This window comes from Stegastes partitus, unplaced genomic scaffold (assembly GCF_000690725.1).
Source record: "Stegastes partitus isolate 25-593 unplaced genomic scaffold, Stegastes_partitus-1.0.2 Scaffold34, whole genome shotgun sequence".
In the NCBI taxonomy this organism is placed as follows: domain Eukaryota; kingdom Metazoa; phylum Chordata; class Actinopteri; family Pomacentridae; genus Stegastes; species Stegastes partitus.
In genome coordinates, this window is record NW_007577765.1 from 1,127,158 (window position 1) to 1,150,730 (window position 23,573).

The 23,573-nt window shown below is 41.1% G+C and overlaps 1 protein-coding gene across 3 annotated transcripts; it reads right to left on the reverse strand.

Moving 5' to 3' along the window:
* Positions 1–372: 372 nt before the first annotated feature.
* On the reverse strand, positions 373–23,413 carry tpd52 (tumor protein D52). 3 transcript variants are annotated; one of them, XM_008301186.1, is made up of 6 exons: positions 23,291–23,413; positions 8,675–8,808; positions 7,555–7,703; positions 6,918–7,019; positions 3,670–3,718; positions 373–2,490 (listed from the first exon to the last, which is right to left on the reverse strand). In XM_008301186.1, exons 1-6 carry the CDS (start codon positions 23,307–23,309, stop codon positions 2,353–2,355), a joined length of 591 nt encoding a protein of 196 aa, XP_008299408.1. In that variant the 5' UTR covers positions 23,310–23,413; the 3' UTR covers positions 373–2,352. The 3 variants fall into 3 exon arrangements, with proteins under 3 accessions (XP_008299408.1, XP_008299401.1, XP_008299414.1); XM_008301179.1 differs by lacking the exon at positions 23,291–23,413 and adding an exon at positions 14,362–14,485; XM_008301192.1 differs by lacking the exons at positions 373–2,490; positions 3,670–3,718 and having other exon boundaries at positions 6,914–7,019.
* Positions 23,414–23,573: the final 160 nt, after the last annotated feature.

The window sequence follows — 23,573 nt, forward strand, 5'->3', positions numbered from 1 at the left end:
AGGCAGTCTGGGCTGGATTGAGAAATCAAGCCGGAGCCTCTGTTGTTGGATGCCCTCTTGTGCTCGGCCGAGGTGCTGCAGCTGAACGAGGTTAGTTGTCCTCAGGCAGCTTTAACCACAGTCGGACGGCTCTTTTATGCTTTAGTTTTTATATTTTATGTGCATTTGCTCTGCTTTTTTTGCACAATCTGCTCACCCACAAGTGTTTTCTGCACTGCATGCAGACAATAACCTTGAATTTAATGCTTAATACTTAAAAATTTAAGTGTTTTCCTTTATTAAATACGATCACATGGTAAAAAGATAACATCCACTCAGCTAATAAATGACAGTGGCACATTCCTCCAACAAAAAAAATCAACCAACACCGAGTCAGCTTACTTCAAAAGTATTTTAATTAGAGTACATTTCTTCTGTTCACGCTCCATTACATGTATGTGTCGAGTGTGTACATATGACTTGAAAATAAAATCCTCACGCCTGAGATAAAAAAAAAAAAAAGGCTGTAACACATGAGTGAAGTGGCCACAAAGCGATGTCACAGGAGGTCATGGGATACTGTACTGATGTGGAGAAAAAAAATCCAGCAAAACAAGTTCCTAACACCAGAAATCCTGCACAGTGTGTGTGGTAAAGTTGCATCACTAATGGCTTGCGAGTGTGGGCGGGAGAGCTGATTCACATTCGTGTTCAGGCGCTCGTCCGCCAGCAGGGGAAGACTTGCGGCAGGGGAAGAGTCGTGTTAAATCCCCGCGTCCCCTCCACTTTTAGTTAAGCTCGGGTATCAGAGGAAAGCTCGGCTGTGTTCACGTCGGCTCTGTTTGCCCTTCAAGTTTTATTCAACCTCCATCAGTAGCCCTGTGCGTCAATTAGACGGGGGAAAAAAAAGTGTCTGGTGGGAGTAATTGTTCAGTAGTTTAATAGTTTCTAAGATATAATCAATATGAAGCAGCATGAGACTATAAAGCCAACTCATGTAGGATGTAATGTTGATCTCACCTTTAATGTTTAGTAAGCAGCATTTTAAACAAATACTGTGTATAATCATGCAGGTTAGGAGCATTCTATCAAAAAAATAATCCACTTATGCAACTTCTCGAACAACAACAGGGGAAATAAAAGGAAAAGAAGATTCTAGTTAGGAGCAGAACAGGGGTGAAGCTCCTCCATTACACTGTGATCCAGTATCGGTGCACAAAATAACATCCAGTGCACTTGTTCTCTTGCCATTGCCTTTTTTTTTTTTTTTTCCTTTTTGTGCTACACACAGCGTGGGGAGGCTAGGTGTTACCTCCCTCGCAGAGACAATGCACAAGTGTTTAAATATTGACTCTGGCTCTGGAAGAGACATTTATTTCGCTCTCACCTCAGGTCAAGGCTGAACCTTGACGCCGTGTTTGCTCGGTCTCCGTTCTGCTGATCTTGGCTGTTTTCCTGTAACTATCTAAGCGTGGAAATCATTTTCTGACAGGCTCTTTGCAAAATAAAAAATAAAAAGAAAGAAAGAAGGATGGCTTTATTCTGAAATGTGTTGTTATGAAATTCCTACTTTGGAGTCAGTGGATGTATTCATGACACAGTGTTGCACCGCTGTGACAGGAAAAAGGCATACATTCATTGCTTGAACACAGTGTTAGACTACTTTAGGATTGTGTGGCATCTTAACATTAGCGACACAGAAGAAGACAGATATCAGATTGGCCCACTCCAAGAGGTAGCCCACAGTAAACCCAGTACGGCCCCGACGCAGAGGCAGACCAAACAAGTGCTTCAAAGAATAACTCGAACAAATAACACAGAGCCATGCAGACGCTTTAAGCCAACAACTGCCTGGTTCACATACAAAGGAAGTGTTAATCCTTCTCTAATCAAGTCTGTAAGTGTACTTTTTTTTTTGTATTTGTGCAATTTTCTCAAATAAACATTAAAGTGTTAAACAAAACAAGAATTAATTGGATCACGTTTGGCATCTGAGCTTTGCTGGTTAGACAAAGGCAGAGAAATAAGGAGTGCAAGAGGGGAGGAAAAAAAAAAGGGAAGCAACACAGCGGGGAGGATTTCTCCCACGGCGAGGCCTGAACGCACTCGGAAATATACGACCGGCACAAGACCACATGCCTGCACCCATCCCATGCCTTCAGTTTCCACACTAGCTAACAAGCGAGCGCACGTGTCAGGAGAAAAGAGCAGACAATTAAATCACACGGGAGGCTGGGGTAAGTCATTTGTTTCCAATAAAGGGAGACTGGCACACAAGAGTAGGGGGGGGGGGAGTGCTGAAGGCTCAGAGGGGGTTAACGGGGTCAAGTGAGGAGGGAGGCGGTGGGGGGAGGTCAGGGAGGTCAGGAGGGGTTAGACTGGTCTCAGCGCGTCGTCGTCTCCTGGGACGGGTGAGTCCTCGGGCTGGGTGAGGAAAGACTCGGTGGCCGGAGGACCGCCGCTGTCCTGGCTGCCGGTGTCACTGACGGACCCCGAGGGAGTCATCTTGGTCTGAAGCAGGAGGAAGGAAGGAGAATGCAATGATTTAGTAATGCAACTGATGATGGGATTATAGAAAGGATTTCACCTGAATCCCGCTTCATAGGTAGCTTTTACAAGCAGCAACACACAAAACATCATGAGAGTCTTTAAAATAAGTTTTAAAAGTGACACAATCCTCATGTTACTAATGAACATCTGACTCATAAAGGCAACTCCACCCCATTTCAACACTGAAGAATTCTGCAGCTACAGCTTTATTTAGTCTGGAATGACTGATAGCTTATCACGGCTAACTTTAGCTGTGTTACTCCTACTTCTGATAGTTCTTCTAGACTTTATAGCTTTTGTTATTTATTTCTGCTCGGTAGGTTTAAACTAAAGGGAGCTCTTCATATGAGGCAGGTGCATTGGAGAGGGACGAGTGCATCCAACAGGTACAAAAACAGAATCCAGCACACCGTCTAACTTGCAATCATAAATCTGTTAAAGCGTCCTCGACCTATATCAGGCTAATGGCTCAGACAGGTTACCTAAAAAACTTGAAAATACGTCAGAGAAAATCAGTGTAGTTCCTGCTCGTGGCCTATAGCAGTCGCTGTTCAGCAAACCCTGCACAGTCTCACTTTAAATGTTGATTAAAAGCCACCGAAGGTCAATTGTGACCTCTTTGTGATCTAAAGGAACATTTTTATGAAGCTATTAAAAAGATATGACAAACTGATTGAAAGGGTGATGCATGCAATTGAGTTGGGCTCATGCTCCACCCATGTGACCGCCTCCATGTTTCCACTGAACCAGGGGTGGGCAATCCTGGTCCTCGAGGGCCACAATCCAGCATGTTTTAGATGTTTCTCTCTTCCAACACAGCTGATTCAAATGATCAGCTCATCATCAAGCTCTGCAGAAGCCTGATAACCATCCTGATCATTTGAATCAGGTGTGTTGGAGGGAAGAGGGAAACATCTAAAACATGCAGGACTGTGGCCCTCGAGGACCAGGATTCGACACCCCTGCACCAAATGGTGGATAAGAGCAAAATAACACAAATGCAGAGGAAGAAATGTTTCTACGTGTTCTGTACAGAATGAAGGCTGGCGTCTGAGTCATAATCGTGATCGTTTCAGGGTTGCGTTCGTAAACACGATCCTGGTTTTTGTCAGCGCGTCTCAGAGAGTTGGCAGCTTTTACCTTCAGCGTCTCTACTTTCTCCTCCAATGACTTGAAAGTTGGCGCATTCCTGTGAAAGCAAAAAGACATAAAAGAGTAGGTGACAACGGGATGGACGGGTCTACGCTGATCGCTTTTCAAAAACTTGTGTCAAAAAACAAGGATGTCGACTGTGAGCACAACCGTTAGAGGCCATGTTATCTGATCCTCAATACACACAATGCAGGATTTGGTTTTTAAAAAGTGACCCAATTCTATTCTTCTCCACTGAAAAGGTGCTGAGAGGTGTTGGTTTTCAGGAAAACTAAATCAACAGAATGCAGAAAAAAGGAAGAGAGAAGAAAACGTGAAATATTTCCTCAAACGAGCCTCTGTGAGATAAATATTAACCAGTTCTTTTAGTCTGTGTACAAAGGTGGAACATTTCTATCTTTTGGTTTTGGATTGTCGGCCAGACAAAAAAGCAAATTATTTTGTGATGTTTTAGAGACCAGATGACTAATTTTTTAATCAGTTTATAAGTTAATCATCCACAGATTCCAGGACAATGATCATAGTTGTCAGCTGCAGCAGTAATCGTCTCCGTCTTAAATCTGGCTACAGAGAAAGCTGTGTGCCATCACACTCCAAACTATCATGCACTAAGGGCTAGAACTTATTCCTACTTGCAGAAAACCCACCAGCAGAGCCGCCTCTGAAGCTGGGTGTTTCCCGATTCACAGCCGCTCGATGCTGCCTCGGGCTTTATCTCCGCGTTTTTGACAAGATTTCTGCTGGACCTCTGTGAGCTTGATGAAACAGCGGCCTGGCTGACGGAGATTATTGCAGCCGCAGCTTCACTGATAGCTGATAAAGTGGCTTTCACTTTATCTCTTGAGATCCTCAAGGTGCACACTTGGAGCTTTTTAGTTTATATGTTAATCGATGGCATGTGAAGAAGCGCTTTCCTCTTTTCTAATGTCGCAGACAAACATTGTGCAGGGTATTTTTTTTTTTTTACCTCTTTCATGTTTAATTATTCAATGTCAGGGTGAGGCTGTGTGCCCCTTACCTCATGGCAGGCATGCTAGCCGAGTGCGGTAATGAGTGTATGCTATCCGACAGCATTGTGGAGAAGAGAAGGGAGGCGTTAGTGATGATTTTAGCATCGCACACACACACACACACACACACAGAAAGAACAAGAGAACAAAAGAGGCTCACATATGCAAGAACAACATACAGCACAAACCCTCATTTATTCTACCAAGTGCACAAATCCTGTAAATCCTGCTTTATCCCATTAAGATCAATTGTGTATTAACACAGAGGGGCACGTGCTAATCCTGTGTATTATGGGGGGGTGGTGGGGTGGGGTGAGGGTGGGGAAGGGGGTACTTGTCATCAAACAGACGCACACAAAACGACCACAAAGCACGTAGGCACACACGAGGACACACAACCGCCACTTTGACCCCCTGTCAGGTCACTCTTCACCCCCCAAACCAGCTCCGAGCTCATCCTGGAGGCTGCGTTTCTCAGCACATTGGAGCTTTGAGGGGGCTAATAATCTTATTTACAGCTCAGTAATCCACAGAGAAGAAGGATGACAAGGGAGAAGACAGATTAGGACCTGAGGGGATCAACGACAGATAGATCTCGAATGGAACAGTCTGTTGTTGGGTTTTTTTTAAAGTTGTGTTTAATCAGGAAATATTAACGAGGAAGTAGAGATGGATGGTGACATCTTTGGCACTTTGAAATCAGACTTTGGTGATTTGGTTCACAGAAAATCAACCAGTTAAATCTATAGCTTTATGATACAGGATATCACTTTTATGAATGATGGGTGGATGATAGAGAACGTTGTGAGCAGTAATGTGATTAGAATGGATAAGCGGTGAAATGGGGGCTAACGAAGGACGGAACTAAAGGTGTCATCAAATTAAACACTAAGTAAAAACAAGGCAAATATGCACACAAACACACATTATTACTACTACATTCATATATCTATAGATATTCCCCTGATTTCAGTTTATTAGGCAGAATTTGGTTGAAGAAAACCTTTAGTTAGTCGTGTTTTGGGCAGTCTCACCCAAATGTATTAGGAATGGACTACAACCTGCAAAAGTCATGCGCTGGTGTAAGTTACTATCATTTGTGGTGTGTGTGTGTGTATACATTCAAACTCTCTTTATTTCACGTTATCTCTCATTTGTTTGACACCAGGAGTTATGAAACTTACTGATTCTGCATTAAAAGGGTTCTTTGATAATCTGTAAGTATCATGGCAGCTAGTGGGTGGATTTTGACTAGAAACAGGCTAGCTGTTTCCTATTGTTACTATCCAAATGTTATGCTAAGCTAACTGCTTTGTATTTCTTAGTCCACGTGCAAATACGAAAGGAGTGTTGGTCCTTTAAATATACTCTTTAGTCTAGTTTTGAACTATTTTTCTTTTAAAGAGCATCGAAACCTTGTCAAGATTAATGTTCTTCATTGTTAGTAAAATGACAGGATGTTGGTATGGACGTAAAAGTCTTAAAAGCTAATTTTCCGGTTCTTTTTGTAAAAGGATGGTTAGGGACAGTGGGCCCAGGCCTTCAACCAGAACTTCGAGATCTCTATGAACGCACAAGACTGAGAGTCCTTATTGCATTTTTTCAGAGGACTTATTATTACTATCACTATTATCATTATCATTATCATAATCATCATTATTATTATCATTATTATTACCATTATCATTATTATTGTCATTATTATTATTATTTCCAATGAGTAGAGAATATATGAGGTTCATGTGACATTTAGTTTAACTTGTCAGGAGGGTGCTGATGTCGTCACTGTCGCTCATGTCAACCAATCATTTGGGTGGGACTCGTCACCATGGTAACCAAGAAAATGGAGGAGAAGCTTGCTCTGGCTGCAGCTGGCCTGAGCTGTGTGAGATGTCAGACAGAAATGATCACGAGGGCTGATGCTAGTCTGTCACAGTGTGTGGTTGCACACAGTCACGATACTGTGATGGAAACAAAATCAATGTGCAGCTTGAGAGTGTTTCATGATAAAGAGCTGGGCTTTTCTAAGAAAAATGCTATAAGGACAGACAGCCAGAGGGGATTGTAGGATGTAAATAATCAGGTTTCCCATCAAAGCAGCAGAAAAATACTGGACAGGAGGAGAACAGTGGAACAGTGCATATTGTGGTTCTTCAAAGGTTTCACAAAACATCGCTCACATTTAAGGGCAGCGAATGTTTTGTCATGTCCCTGAATGTGACTCACCTGACATCCTCCAGCTTCCGGCTGATGGCTGAGCCCATATTGGAGAAGGCTGCCGTGGCCTTCAGACTCGCCTGAGACAGAGTCTCAGAAGTCCTCCTATAGCTGAAACAGAGAAGAGCAGACGGAGAGGGTGAGGGAGGAGTGATGGGCAGCAGAAAGAGAGAGGACATGAGTGTGATGAAAAGAGACGGAGGGATCAAAGACAAGGACAGACCTAAACTCCAATGTCTTTTTCATTTTAAAAAAGCCTGAGAGCATCAGAATGCAGCTCATTTCCTGTAATATAAAACCCATCAAACAATTTCACACAGGCCACAGGCAGCCTGTCAAGTGCACTGAAATCTTTCTCTTCGTTCAGTGAAGAAAGAAGCTTTTTTCTCAACAGTGCTGACAGTTAACCACATTTTCGGGGCGTTCAGTTGGAGGAAAAGTACAGAGCCTGATTCATGTGTTGAAGAAGTTATGGATAATAAAGTCGTTGGTCGTGAAGTTTCTGTTTTTTTTTCAAAGGGCAAGGTACTACAAAGGTATCCAACAAAGTGTGAAACTTGTTGAAATCAAAAGTCAAAAACTCAATATGCAAATACGGTGAGCTGTCAGGTCAAATGTCTGCTTATTGTGGTAGGTAAGTACTTACGCAGTGGAAGTAGTGACCTCCTGCCAGGTTTTGGTGATGTTCTGCTTTAGCTCATTCAGAGGTGTGATGCCCAGCTTCCTCTTGATGTCCGCCAACTGCTTCTCCTTGGCTGCCAGAACCTGGGTCAGAGTCTGGATCTCGTCTTCAACCTGAGCGTGCAAACACAAAGTTGTCATATTTGATTTAAAACGTAAATGAGTTGTGCCTAAACTAGTCAAGTTTTATTCTCCTCAAGTTCTTTGGAAAAAGGGAAATCAGTAGGAACTAACAGAGGAGCACAAGAATGGAATCTTTATTTGAGAATCCCACCTTCTATTGTCCACAGAAAGTGCACCACTTTTATAATCTGATGCCATCTTTAATATTGTAAAGCGTGTTTTTCTCAGTTACAAGTGATATTCAAGCATTCACAATACCAAGTACTGGCTCTGTTATGTACCTCTTCCTCTGTATTATTAATTGGTGAACTGCAGAGTTGCACATTTATTAACAATTTATTTGGAGTCAATCGCACAAACACTGTCCTGCTGTCATAAATACTAACTAGCACCTCAAATCTGAAGCTAAATACAGTCATGGTCAAATGCACCATGTGTTCATTTGAGTGGCTAGAACTGTGTTATGTTCAAATGTTCATGATCTGTTTTAAACCCAGCAGGCTTAACGAAGAGGGCAACAGGCAAGCTGAAGTTATGTGGTACAAAAAGACTTAATAAAATGAGAAAATGCACAGTTTCATGATTCCAACTCATAACAATCATCACAAGGGAGCTGCTGGAAATATTGGCTGTTCAGAAACCAAAGTGGGCAAGTAGTCCAACATGTGTAGCGTGGTAAGTGGCTGGACCAGGTACAAGGAAGGACAATGTTGTGCAAAAAGCACTACTGTATGTACGACCACATCCTGGCTTTCATTAGAATGGAAAGATATTCAAAGCATACACTGAGGTGAAGCCAAGAAAACCTGCAGTCTCGGTCGTGTACGGTGATAATGAAAAGCGGCCGTGCATATTCTGTTCTAAACATTCTCTGCTGTTTCCAAGGACACCTGTCTGCACTACAGCCAGCCGCGTTCGACACCTGATCTCCACTCCCTGAACTTCATTAATCCCCTCCTGACCTTGGCCAACTCCTCCTGCAGCTCCTGACGCTCTTCCTCCGTCATGGCGGGAGGAGGAGGAGGAGGAGAGGGACCGACGGACGTCACCGCGTCTTCTCCCACCTCTGGGATGGAGTCAGGCTGCTCCTGGGGACCTGAGCGGTAAATAAGAAAACAGCAAGCGAGCAGGTTTATTTATACAGCACCTTGTCACACACGGAGGTTATTCAAAAGGGGCAAATGTAATAAAATTAAATTTAAAAAAAAGAGAAATAAATAAAACATTTAAGAAACCAGTACAGACAGGATCAATAAAGTGCACACAGATTTGTAGAATAATTAAAAATGAAAAAGACAAGAAATGACAAAAATAAAAGCAAAAATAACTCAAATTAAGCGAATAAATGTGTGGGCAAGATTTTAAAAAGTGCAGAAAGTGCAGACCAGACTTTATAATAACACTGATTACTTAGAAGCAGCAGAAAAAAGAGCAGTCTTCAGCTTTGTTAAATTGCTAAATTTGAAATCTAACTTTCAAGGGAGCTGGTTTCTGCAATGGAAGACTTATAGACTGTAAGTAGGACCTTACATGTTGCTCTATATTTAACAGGAGGCCAGTGCAGGGATCTGAAAATTGGAATAATGTGTTCCCTGTTCTAGCAGCAGCATTTTGAACGAGTTGTGTATTATCAAGGTCAGTTATGAGTGAATTACAGTAGTGAACTCTGCAGTTACTAAAAGCATGAATGAGTGTTTCTAGATTGGATGCATATTTCTCAGTCTGTTGCAGCTTTAATATGAAATTGAGGTTGTTATCACGGAGATTCTTGACCTCGCTGTCAGTTTTTAGCATCCTGGATTCAACACAGTCAATGAATTTTACAGTCGTTTTAAAGGCATGTAGGTGCCCATGTTTGCTGTGTGACAGTGAACAGGTGGCACGAGAGGAGAGCCTGATGTTGGCTGTCAAACTGTCTTACTATCTCCTCCAGAGGATGAAGAGAAGAAAGAAAGGAGGTGAATGAATATATGAAAGATATCAGAGACTGGAAAATGTTAAGGATGCTGCTGTTTAATGAATGGTGCAGACCAGGAGGGAGATGATCAAACCCACAAGCTTTTCATTCCTACTGTACTCCTTCTCTCTCTCTCTCTCACACACACACACACACACTCGTAGTTTCCCCTCCACACACACACATACAGTATACAGTACACACACTTCTCTTTGATGTTGCCGTTTCTGACAGGGCTGCGCCCAGTAGGAGCAGCAGTGCATCAATAATATAAAGTACTTTCTAGATGGAGACATCCTGGGTTCAGACAGCGGGAGAGAACACAGGAGGGAGGCTTGTCAGGATCTGTGAGTCAAAAGGACTACAGCACATGAGGATGTTCTGGGCCCGAAGTGAGCCAGAGTAGGGAGACACAAATCTGTCTCTGAGGTCATTTTTCTTTGTATCTCAGCCTTCCAATTATTTTAAGGAAGTAGAAATACAAAGGCAAAAATAGGGCAGTGTTAAAAAAAAGGAAAAAAGGGGAAACCCAAGAGCTGAATAAAACAGTGTGAGGGGAAGAAGACAAAAAAAAAAGGAACTGCTGGGGAATGAACTTAACGTGAACAGTGTGCTTTTATCTCAGCAGGAAAGGAGGCACAACCATCATATAAACTGAGAACAAAGGCAGAAACAGGCCTGAGCGTGGATATGATTACAACATTGGCCTTAGGTTTTTTTTTGGTAGCTTCTAGAATTTAGCTCGGTCCATATCCTGCGTACAGTAGGGATCTAAATAACATAAACATACAGAGCATTTGTTTGGTTGTTGCTGGTGATCGTTATTCAGAACACAAAGGGGCATGCAAATGTGCTCATGCAAACAGCCTGCAGCCCAGGGGTAGTTTAGCATAAAGACTGGGAAAAGGGGGCAACAGCTAGTGTGGCTTTGTCCAACTTTCTTTTTTTTTTTTTTTTAAATGAAAAAATAAAATGTAAAAACTGAAACTATACAGAGTCAGGGGTCCCTGCCACCGGTCAAAACACAACAGGACACAATCCCCTAAAGACATAGCAGATACAACATGTTAGTGGGAGGGTTTTGTTATCCTCAGATAGATCCAGGCTAGTTTTTGCTAAGCTAGGCTGCCGTCTGTAGCTTCATATACAACGTGCTTCATGTCATATATGTTTTCCACAATGTTGGACTGCTCCTTTTACGGTGCATTGACATTAGGAAAGGAACAGGAATACCCACTACCACTAGTGAACAGTTGCATCATTGCCAGTACACCACATGCAAGCATACATTAAATAACATTGGTTTCAACGGTGATGCACAATCTGTGTAATAAACGGCACTGACAATGACAGACAGACTATTAACTCTCTGAACTGAAAGCAGTGTCTTCCCAGCGCTTTTGTTCCTAAAACATTTTTGCTCACCGTGGGCTCATTTTCCATTATAATGTAATATAATATATAATATAAAGTCTTTCACCTCCATTGAAAGAGCACAACCGTGTTTAGAAGTTAAGAAACCTCAATATGTCTTTTGTGCAACATGACAAAGTTAAAATGTCATAAATCATAACACAGTAAAAGTTAAGGTTTAATTTCTTTGATTATATGACAAAAAAAATGTGTTACCAAAACACAGGAACATGACTCTAAACACTTAAGATATTTTACTATGTTTTAATTCGTTTCTATGGTTGTCTAACTCTCTATTTGTACAAATACAGCCTGTAGTTCAGCTGAAAAGTCCCCGAATCGTTGTAACGTGACTGATTCCATCACGACTGAGTCACTCGTGGCTTCTCAGTTGTGCAGAATTTTTGGTTTGTTATAGAATGTGGTTAAAGCAAACACCTTATTTTTGGTGATTTTTTTTTAATGAGACATGAAGATGAAGGTGATTTTGATGAGATATTTTGATTTCAAGCTTGGGTTTGGAGAATTTTCCAGATGGAACCGCACGTCACGCACGATTAGTTCAAGCAAAGTTGGAAAAACTGTAGTTTCAGGCTCTGACAATTGGTGTCATAAGAGGGCTGAGAGGGTTCATCTCCCTCCACCATTACACCAGGCTCACAGTTCCCCTCAACACTCTGAACATGTGCTTCGGCTCCCAAAATGTGTTTTTGTATTGTTTGCATTTTACAGTTTAGGTTCCTCCTGGTGCCATCTCTGCTAACATTACTTCCTTGTTGCCAGATCTGCAGCAACAATTGCTGGATTAAAAAAAAACGCCCAAGAAAATGAAGCAGACATTTCCAAACACCTTGTCTTTTGCATGGCGTAGTGACACACCCTGCAGTACGCTTCAGTAGCAGCAAAGGGAGGAATGACACCATCAGAGGTCGGCACAAACATGCCTTTTAGCTGGAGATAAGATGTTCTTCGGGGAGAGTTATTTTACTTATTCACATAGAGGATGTTTTAACATATAATCCCACTAAAAGGAATGCCATTTCAGATCCATTTTCACATCTAGCCTCCCACGTCATTCCAAACACTTGGCGTCCTTTCTCTCTTTCATGTCACACCCCAGTACTTAAAAAAAGCACATTTTAACAAAAAGACTGAAATGCTAGGGGCAGAGATACAAAAATCATAAAAAAAATCTAGTAATACATACAGAGGAATTTGCTCACAACCGTCAAGAGAGCTGTTAATGAAATAACAGCCCCCCGATCACATATTGTTATCAAAAGCTGAGAGCCGGGCTGCTCCATTACTCATTCGTTTTATATTTAATTAACACCATGGGAATAAGAAGAGCTGATTGGACATCTCTCAAGAGCAAATATTTATATGTCAAAGCACGCTGAAGCGAGAAAAGTGCAAATCAGTGACAAATGGTTTTTACAGCAGAAACAAAGGCAGGCACTGCAGTAATTAAGTGAGAAGATATACGGAGGAAATTCTCTTTTCAGCCTTCAGTCCTGAAACCACCCCCCACCGGTCCTCTCAAGTGTTTTAATTCATCTGCCCTCCAGCGATTCTCCCCTCATATCTCTCTCGTGCCTTACATTCGCCCTCTCCTTCTTATTACTGGTGATACTGCAGGGTCACACGCACACAATATACAGATACACCGTCTCACAAAGACAGCATTGTGTGATAGTCACTTCCCCTTATAATACCAGGACAAGTTTCCCTCCGTATCTATACTCATTTTTTTTCATTTCGATAACCTCCTTTTTGCTGCGCGGGAACTATCTAAGTCTATGTTCATCAGACATATCTGCAATGTCACATTTTGTAACGTCTTCCTGTAGGCAGCAAGAGTGAATGTATGAGTTGGATGTGTTTCCATCAGTAGGTGCTGAGAAGAAAAAAAAATAGACAAAAAACAAAGGGAGAGCGAGAGAAATAGAGAAGTTTGTATGTAGGCAGAAGTTTGGCTTGCTGCACCAAACTGCATAGCCACCCACATCACTGCCCAACCTCTGTGGTTGAGCTCGTTTCCTCTTAACGAGTTCTGCCCCGTGACCACCAACTCCATGTAGCTGTCAAATCTGTAGCAACTAATTAGAAAAGTACGGCTCTGAAGTGAAGCTTGCCTGAAAAGAGCAACATTCTAACAGACTGCCAGCTTTTAATTATCTCTTCTTTTGTGATAACAAGTCAAAGGAAAGGCAGTGATTTTGTCTGGGCCCGCTGAACTAATGCGGCCTGATCGTTCGGTAGCTGCTTTACTGTATAGTTTCCACTTTATCATTATGACTAAGCCGCACAAAGACGTTGGTGTTGGTAGATGACTTTAGTGCGGAAGGTGATTTAAGCTGCGTAATACATTGTTGTTGTAAAACTAGAATATGACAAAACTGAAATAGCAATAGAATAAATCTAGAAAATACAGATATATACAGACAACTGATATTCTACATTACATCAAGAAAGGCTCGACAATGACACACATAAAACTACACATGAAGTGACACTAGAATTGTTATGAGGATGCTTCTGGCTCTCTACAATCCAAACACTGCTGCTGATTCTAACTTACTTCTGATCTTTAGGTTTAATGAAATTAATACTGACATGTGCTACAGTATCTGGTTGATCAATTCCACAGATCAGAGTGTGATGAAAATAACACGGAGTGAAAAATTCACTGTATAGTCGGCTGAAGTGGACACGCAGCATGCCACAGAGCTAAATTAAGTTAAACAATTACACTGCAGAAATTAGAATTGCAACATTTTTCACATTGAAAGAAAGAACATGAGCAGTTTTTACAAGCAATTCCTTACATATGATATAAAAATAGCAAAACCTCAATAATTTCTAACACATGTGCAGCATAAAATACACACATGCGGGGTGCAGAGAGCCTTGATAAAGAAGTAAGAACCACTGATGATAGATGGAAAGATTTAGGGAATAATGCATGGTGTGTGTAATGGAACAATCACAACCATAGCAACGTATATCAGATTATGATGGTCTGAAACGTAGAACACTGTCTGATAACTAAATTAAAGCAAAATGAAAATTGGCAAAGGCTGCTGTCATACACACACACACACACACACACACCACCAACCACTATCAGTTGTTCCCTCCCAGTTTGTGTTCCCCCAAATTCTTCCCGTTCAATGAACCAAACCCATGTTTTGTCTCGGTGTCCAGAACGCACACACACACACACACACAAACACACACATCCTCCACTCGGCCTCTCCCTTTCCTCCATGTGATTACCTCTGCTTTTGACAGCTGGCGAGCTGGGCGGTGTGTCGCTGTAGGCTGGCGAGAGGTAGAGGTAGCTGGAGTTGACTCCTTGCTCAAAGTCAAACGGAGAGTGGTATTCCTCCAGGGGCTCCATATTTACCGCTCACAGCGTTGCTGGTCAGAGCGACTACCTCCTCCTTGCCACCACTACTACCTAAGCAAAGCGAGCCAAGTGCTGATTGTCTGCATGTGATCCGGGCGCGTGTTGGTTGTCTGAGTTTCCTTGTTTACAGCACCCTGGACTCTTGTGGCGTATCTAATGGAGAGACACTCAATATCCAAGTGTGTGCAACTATAAGGAAGTATGCTTTGTATTGAGGTAGTCAGAAGGTTAGAATAAAACTGCAGTGACATCAGTTATTCATTGTCCACGTCGGGCAGCAGGCCCAGGTGTTGTAAGCCCTCTGCTCCTTTCTTGCTGTTAATAAGTTACCTGTCCCTTCAAGCAGCTGCTGCAGCAGGCACACACCCACTTCCTCGCCACTGTAATCCCAAAGGTCAACTCTCAGTCCATCCTTCAAACATCCGTTTACGCAATCAGTGCCGTTTTCAGATGCTAGCCGCTGTTAGCTAGTGTCGCAGTGATATTGCATGACACTCCAGTTTCAATACTCTCAGGTCCCTCTGCCAATTCCCTTCCTCCCTCACTTTCCCATCATCCAGCCTGTCATCCAAAGGAGGAAATAAGAGAGGTCCCATTTGTGCGGGCAGGTCACGTGATGCGTGTGGGTAGGGGCGCATTAGATGAAAAGCATAATCTGCAGTGTCCCAGATTACAGCAAAGCGCTAATCCAGGGTGGCCGGTCCAGCTTGCAGCAGGAGTAATGCTAGTCAGCTCGAATGGAGACGAGAGGGTGCCAGAGGCTACGCTAGGTATTGTATGTGTGTACTTGAGGGAAAGTGCTCTGTCTAGTAAAGGGAAAACTACACATGTACCACTGTGTATGTTCACCACGGTTGACATTTACTGAGCAAGAACCATCACATAATGTGAATCCTTCACTGGTTAAAAACCTACTCGTTCAATCAAAATATTTTTCTGAAAGTAGTCTTGGTGTCACATCTTTCTACCTACTCAACAGATCTATGATATAAGACAGGAATTTGATCTGCACAAATGGAGGAAATATGTAAGAATAACTCATGTCACATTTCACTCAAACACATCAATAGAGCGTCAGTAGACAGCAAACATCTCAATATATTCAAACACCTGCTGAGATGTTCAAGGCTGCAGTGAGATAGAAAGGCAGTCTGGGGACATTCCAGCACAAGTTTTATGACAGAGGACAACAAGAAGCCCTCAAAAAACACACGAGCGCAGCCAGCTGATGACTGGTCCCAGTAAGAGGGATCACCAAAATTCAGATGTAAATTTATCTGAAAATGATTCTCGATACCTTTGGAAAGATTAACTAAGACGAGAATCAAGGAAGATAGTTTGGTCTGGTGAACAATGACCAATGAAAACTCAGTGGTAATATCAGTTAATGTATTACTGGCACAAAATCAAATTAGCACATCAGAAACGTTTAAAACCAGTAAGTTAATTTTGGTTGGTTTTTTGGTTGTGTAAGTAAATCATGTTGTCGATATTTAATTTCCTTCAGGCCTCCTCCGCCATCCTTCTGCTATTGTAAAAAGCCAGACAAGCATGTTTACGTGATCTTCTCCAGGAAATACCTGGCATTAGGAGAGAACAATCGGTGCTCTCCGAAAAGTATTGAAGCACTAGGGGACAAATTCCACAACTGACTACAGTCATCTGGAAAAAACAAGTCCATCCCTTGGAGACGGTTGCCATTTTTGACATATTTGAACAAGCAAACAGTTGATTCTCTTCAAAGGAGTGCTTAAAAATAAACATAGTATAACTTAAGAACAACACAAGGGAAATGAGCGTCATTTATTCAACAAAAATATGAATAAATGTACTATTCGTAAGTGCTTAGCCTCTGACATCAGCCTGTTGAAATTTTTCCCCACTCTCCCATACAAAGTTCTTCCAGTTGTAAGATATTTGAGGGGTTTCTTGAAAGCATGCCGTCTATTTCAAATCCCTCCACCCCACTTCAGTTGGACTAACTCATTCCCCAACCCTCCATTTCTTCCACTTGGTGGATTTGCTGGTGTGCTTACGATCATTATCCTATTAAATGGCCCACTTCCGGTTTAACTTCAACCTTCAGACAGATGGCCTCACATTATCTTCAAGCACCCTTTGATAAGATGCAGAACTCACGGTTGAATGAATGACTGCGAGTTGCTCGGTGTTTGAGGCAGCGAATCAACCCCAAGCCGGGACATTTTCATTCCCATGCTTCACAGTCGGTACGAGGATCTTCTCCTGAAAAGCTGTTCTATATGTTGAATGGCAAACTGTAGTTTAGCGCTACGGTTCTTTCTCCCGGCACTCCTCCCATACAGGTCATCTTTGTGCAATCTCTTTTTGATTAAACATGCAGAACACCAACAGCTGTAAGAGCTACCTGCAGATCTTGATGAAACTTTGGCGTTCTTCTAGACTTCTTTTTTTTGCAGCAAACGCTCCACTCTAGGGCTGAATTTGCTGCGAATTAGTCACTTAATTTATTTAAATTATTAAAATGACTAAAATATCTCAAGTTTTCTGTGTCATTTGTTTGAAAATATTATCTTTTTTGTAGCACTGTTTCAAAGAGGATCATGTGTTTGCAGTTCAACGGGATGTTGTGATTTTTCCACACAACTCTAAGCCAAAGTGAAGAAAATGGATGACTCACATTATTTAATAAACTCCATAATAACAACGGTGGCATTGTAATTACAGAGACAGGCAGGGTAAATTATTAATTTCAATGTAATGCAAGCCTCACTGTACGCGTGACAGGCCTGTAAAAACAAAGTTGTGGGTCATACAAGGCTAACTAATGTGGCCTGATCTGAGTCAGGGGTCCACTGAACCACGCTTTCATTCAGCAAGATCAGCCCTGAAGTGACAAGCTTACAGTCGCTCAGCAAATCAAGGACAGTGAATCCTTGCCAGTAGTTTTCCTCTCTTGCTGCTCAGATTTGTGGTCTTTTTGTTATTTTGGTTCAGAGACTTTAACCTTGGTCTACATTACTGCTAATATGTGGACATGCTCAAACATTCAAGCACTAATCCTTACCATTCAAGTCCCTCTTTACAGTTAAGGGCTAAACTATTCTTTTCTTAGACCCAGCTATCTTAAAATTATAAATGACAAGAGAAGCTCAGTGTTGTCACATCTCAGTTAACAGCTATCTTAGCCATTACTTCCCTCCTGACTAGTGGAACCACTGATTTATGACGCACTGGATTCATGTGACACATGTTAAAAAGAAAATGACTCCTCTGCTTGAATTGAATAAATTATTAACTATTATGAAGTCACAAATCAGAAAACTTCACCAAACAATTTCAGCGTGCGCTTTGACTGGGTTGTTTGATGCACTATATTTGATTTAAAAATCAAAACACGTAAGAAGACCGAAAACAACCCATGGTCCTGGTCATCCAGACTGTAAGCAGGAACAAACAGCTATTTTAAAGTGGTTAACGAAGCACAGCATGAGATCAATTACTTTACTATTCAAGGCATAGCCTGTCACATGATTAGCCTAAAACAAGAATCATGAGACATGGATGACTGTGGATGCTTTGACTGAGCCCCGAAGTTCCCATTAGATGTGCATCATGGTAAAACAGGAAGAAAAGCAGGGAGTAGCTACACCTCAGACAGACCACGATACTGGACATATGTACCCAAATGAGACTTGCTGCTGCACTACTAGAGGGAAACAAATAGATAAAAGTTGATTAAAAGAAATTATTTGACATTTTGGAAAAGGATCTCTGTTGATTTCTTGTTAGGAGTTACATGTGAAGACTGGTACCCATTTCGGCTAAATATGAAGTTAGTGCTAGGCTACCACATAGATTGGAAAGAAGTGGAAACAGGTAGCTGCCCCAGTGTGGTTTCTTAAGGAACATAATTCGCTATTAATTTTTATATTTTTTTTCGAAATCTCAGCAAGAAAGCAACTGAACAAGTTAAACTATTCCTTCAAACCAGTTGGACATACTAGATCAGGTTCTTCATTCAAACACAAAGTCAGAGATATGCAGATTTATGTTTCCTTAACAATAAATATAACATAAATAAAAGTTACCCTCATACTATGTCCACAGCGCCCCAACAATCACATCATGGCCCATCGGTCAACATGGTTCTAATTCCACTGGATGTTAAAATGGATGAAAAAACTGGTGTAGTAAGGACTATTTCTACAACACATTTCCTACATCTGCAGAGAGTATTATTATTTAATACAGAAGCAGAGCGGCGTAGTATATTAAACAGATTAATTTAAAAGACAAAACACATTATTCTCTGCAGGAATGACACAGTAGGACCTGTTTTGTTTCAATCACAGTTCAGTCAGATTCACGTTGAAGACACTGACAAAGAATATTATTAATATTTAATGTCACCAAGTGCTTGCTCAATGGGGAATAGTTAGGTTTCTCTCTATAATTTAGGAGGGTCGTAACCTTATCAAATGTCTCAAGATGATATGTTATGCTGTATAAAAAAGATGAATTGAAATGGAAAGATTAGAAGTACAACAAAAGGTAAATTTGTACTCAATTGTGTCTAAACACTGGACAAGCTAGCTACAGTTTATAGATCATCAGATGACAGGAAATGCTCGTCTCTCTGGATGAACCAGTTGGGCCTAAGGTTTTGACACTGTAAGTCTCATTCATAACCACCTGGATATTACACTGAAATTATTTAAAAAAGGAACTGAATTACACATTAAATCCTGGGATATTTAGGGCTGATGATTTATAAATCCCCCTGTGCACCATTTGACAGTGAAACATGAAGCTTCTCCCGCTGGTGTCATGTTGGAATATGGTCGGTGTGATGGCAGACAGGTGAGAACGCTGCTCGGCCAAATCTCACAGGTTCATGAAAAATTCTGCATAAAGCCATGAAACGGCCTCTTAGTTTCTTTTCAGTCCCATTTTATAAAGAATTAAAGCTGTATTTTAGTGCATGTAAAAACTAAACCACCAAATGTGCAGTATTGTGATGTGTATTTGGGTTAACTAAAGACTTTTGACTTGAATAGTGATAGATAATGTGCTTTCCATTGCTCTCTGCCACTGCTGAGCTGTGAACCCAGTAAACTGAGCAGAGTGCAGCAATCTAAAAATATTCAGACTACCATATACAACATATCATATTTTAATCATACACCACTTTTGCTAACTTTTCCTTCAGGTAACTATAAAGCTTTCAGATGCACCGTGGGGGTTCCCTTTAATCTTGGAGATGAAATGTGAAAATCTGCTGACACCACTGTTTGAAGCTGCAATTTTTGTCAAACGCACTGAAGATTCTCAGTAGTATGCTTTTAGTTAAATAATAGCTTACATCAAGAGCGCCCTTTAAAGTGACCTCTGGCACCCATGACTGCTCTCAGATGCATTTCTAGGAAGACTTAGTCATGGCTTTACTAAACAAACATCTGGCTCTACCTAAATGTTACATCCAGGCAAGAGTGAACCTGTTCCTAAACTCCAGCTTAACATTTGCTGACATGATCTAACAAATCGTAAACCTTAAAATATGCACATATAGTAGTTGTTAGTATCCTTTACAAACCCTCTATCCTTTAAAAAAAAGCATCTTTTTTTAACTAGGGTTTCATTTATGCAAGGGAAACGGGCACGCAGTCATAAATAACAATAAACATATGAGAATGTATTTTCGAAGGTATCATTTTGTTCTGCTAAACGCATTTCCTGCTCAAACAGATCAGCTGTACATTGCTGGGGGGATGTTGTCTGTGAGAAGACTTCCTCTGATGGCTGAAAGCAGCCGGTTGTGCCTCATATAAATCTAATAACGCAAAAATGCTGGCTACTGCTCATGATCAATCTCATAAGACAAGCCAGTTGGAAAAACAAGGAGCACTGGTTAGCCTGACCGTGTCCCTTTTGAACAAAAATGATATGTTTTTATGGAGGAAGCAGAAAATAGTAGAAACAGGCAACATCCAAACAAAAGCCACTGATGTCAGACGAAATACAGTCGGGAACAAGTTAACATAACTGCAAAAAACATGCTTCAGTTCAAGAGCCTTTGACATTGACCTGGAACAATATTCCTGAGAAAGCTTTCAGCTGAGTCTCTGTGGAAGTCTTTACATTCTCACTGCATGTCAAAGTCAAACAGTCTTTCCACTGTATAGAAATGCCACAAATGCAAATGAATCAATTGTTTTCCACAAAATATCACATCACTAAACTATTTACTAATTCCCAAGAAATGCTAAAATAAATACAACTGCTGAATCAAAGGAAGTCCCATTTAAGCAAAAAAAGGAAGAAAGAAAAGGATCCATAGGTGCTAAAGTCACTCTTGGAAACTCCATTTAACTGCAGGAAAAAGCGAGCACAAAGGAAGACGTGCTTGTTATCACAAAGGTCATCGACACACACAGGAGAGCAGACTCCTTTGAGAAGCACCAGTCAAAGCACTCAATATGCACTGACCTTGCTCCTGGTAAAAACTATTAACTTCAACTCATGTCATCTTGTTATCTGCAATGAAATACTGACAAAACGATTGTGGAAGAACACCTAAACACTGAGTGAAGTAAACCCATGAAACAAAAACTATGCACATTTTAAAAGGGGAGCTCTGTAATGATAGGGTTTAATGTGCCTTTTTAGTCCTAAATACTGGTGACTGAGCAGCTGAAATCCAACAGGTGACAGAACCATTAATGAGGCTGCAGGTAGAAATGGAAGCAGGATACAGCCGCCACAGGTACCTGTATAAAAGTGTGATGATGAAATGAACTTTGCTGTCTGTTGCCATGACATTGTGTCTAAAAAGAGAACACAGCAGTTCCTATATTGAGATTTGAAGTGATACAGTGACAGCTGGACTTTATAAACTTGGCTGAAAAAGCAAAGAAAACAACACCTTAATGCTGCAGTAAAGAGAGTGAAGCTTATACAGTTTCCCTCTTGTCTGCTGATTTAATTTGTTTTGCATATAACAATCATTACATCATTTTCACTTACTTTTGCTTACTTGAGTAGGTTAGAATGTGATTTTTATGAATACCAGTCTGGAATTCATCATTTTTAAACTGTTTTTTTAAGGCACTGTAAGACACCTGATAGAGCCCAAAAAAAAAAAAAAAAAGACATGATATTTGCTGTTTGGACTGTTGGTGCATCAGCTGTACACACAAGGTGAAGAAATAGGTAATGTGGTAAGAGGAAACCTTACAAGTATATGCACAGCACAGAGGACTCCACAAGTAAAGAGAAACCATCGTCAGAAGAATACCACCAAAACATCCATGTGTAAACCAAATGAAACAAAACCAAACCCAACTTGACATTTCTGGCTAAAAATGCAAACCTTATTCAGTCACATGTGAGGAAATTATCAACCAGTAATATTTTGCATCTGTTGATACAGCGTCAATATACAAAATATTTTGCGCCTTTCCTTTTGATTATATAAAAGAAAAATGTAGACGTCAGGAAATTACATTTGTAGAACCTGGGAGGGTGAAGATTGCTTTTACTGAAGGAAAAAGAGTTTGTTTTGTTTAACCTAGCCTGAGGTGAACAAACAAACTTCTTTTTCTTGTCTCCACAAGAACTACATGGCCTTGTTAGGTGCAAATAAAAGTGAATAAAATCGTGTTTATCCTGGTTCAGGAAGGGCCTTTGGGGGGTTTAATACACACCACAGTCAGACTGCTCTGTGTAGAAGGCAGTGTTACCTTATTTGACAGACATTTATGCCTTTTCTGATCATTGATAAACCAAATTGTCTATTATGCCTGAGTAAATGAAACTCAAATTAAGAAAGCTGGTTTAATAAATTACAGTTTTTAAATTAATTTAGTACTGCTGATTGCTCTTTGGCACTTGCGAAAACCTCTTTAAGGTGGCCTCACAAATCCCTTTATGCAGGAAACCACTCTTTGAAAAAATTAATAAATAGACGTCAATTGATGCAAATCTCCAATTTACTTGTACTTGCAAACACACATGCACTTGCGCATGGAACAGCTGTTGCAATAGACAAAAGTAGAGTGGTGTAGAAGAATAAGAGAGCAGATGGCTGCCTAGCAGGAAAGCAATTGTCCAGACAGATGTAGCAGAAGAAGGGAAGCAGGAATGGCAGGTACAATACATTCACAGCATACCTGTGGCTTGTACACTCAGCTGTTCGTGCTCTGGCAGTTTGACCTCACCGACAAACCAAACAGCACAACACAACCACTTTGACACAGTATAGGAGTGTGTACGTGTGTTTGTGGGTGAAAAAAAGGAATCAGAAACCGTAATGCAGACTTGACTAAACCACATAATGTGCAAATAGCGTGCAATTAGCGGCCAAACGGGTGTAACCTATTTATGTGGGTTAGGCTCTCCGCTCCCAAACTAATTTTCAACAGTTTTCACTGCCTGTCAATGTTTTAAGTCTTTTATAAAACAAGGTAAACAGGGACAACTTCCTAGTTTTTGTTCGTATTGAAGGAGCTCATCGCATTGTTAAATGCTGGGTTAAATTCTGTATAATATTATAGTTCCGTGTGACTTTTATGAATGTCAGTTGTCTATAGAATTGTTATATTTTCTTTCAAAAGTCGTGGCATCGCTGTCTCTGTCACAAAAATCTGCTAAACTGACTTCAGGCGAACTTGAACAGTAGCATATGTTCTCAACGGACAAACTTCAGTCGCGACGCAAAGTTAGCCAAGTTTGCTAACTTCCATGTGAGACAAAGTAGTTTCAGAGTAGTTTCATTTAGGTCACTGACACACTGACACGCTTTAGTAAAGTAATTACCTTTCTCAGCATCCTCCATTGTACGTCCGAGCGTTGTTTCTGGCTGTTTTATGTCCAGAGCGTGCAGGTAGTTCAGCTGGCGGCTGCAGGTCTTCCTGTTCTCTCCCTCATGTTGCCAGGCAGCTCGACGTGCGTGCGAGGTGGGGTTCTCCGTGACGTCATCACGCAGCAGTGTAAACAGAGGCGAGCACGTGGATCAAGTTTTACACCATCAACAATGCACAGCTGCACGACTAGGACACGTCATTATTTGTTGTTTTCTCACTGTTCAACACAAACTTAA

What these genes read in the sequence shown, in the direction of transcription:
- tpd52 (XM_008301179.1), bottom strand. Translation starts at nt 14,485, where the DNA reads ATGGAGCCCCTGGAGGAATACCACTCTCCGTTTGACTTTGAGCAAGGA. An exon ending in GAGGTCACTACTTCCACTGC is followed by an intron (nt 7,020 to 7,554) that starts GTAAGTACTTAC and finishes TCTCTGTTTCAG; the next exon opens with CTATAGGAGGACTTCTGAGA. An exon ending in AGAAAGTAGAGACGCTGAAG is followed by an intron (nt 2,491 to 3,669) that starts GTAAAAGCTGCC and finishes CTCCTGCTTCAG; the next exon opens with ACCAAGATGACTCCCTCGGG.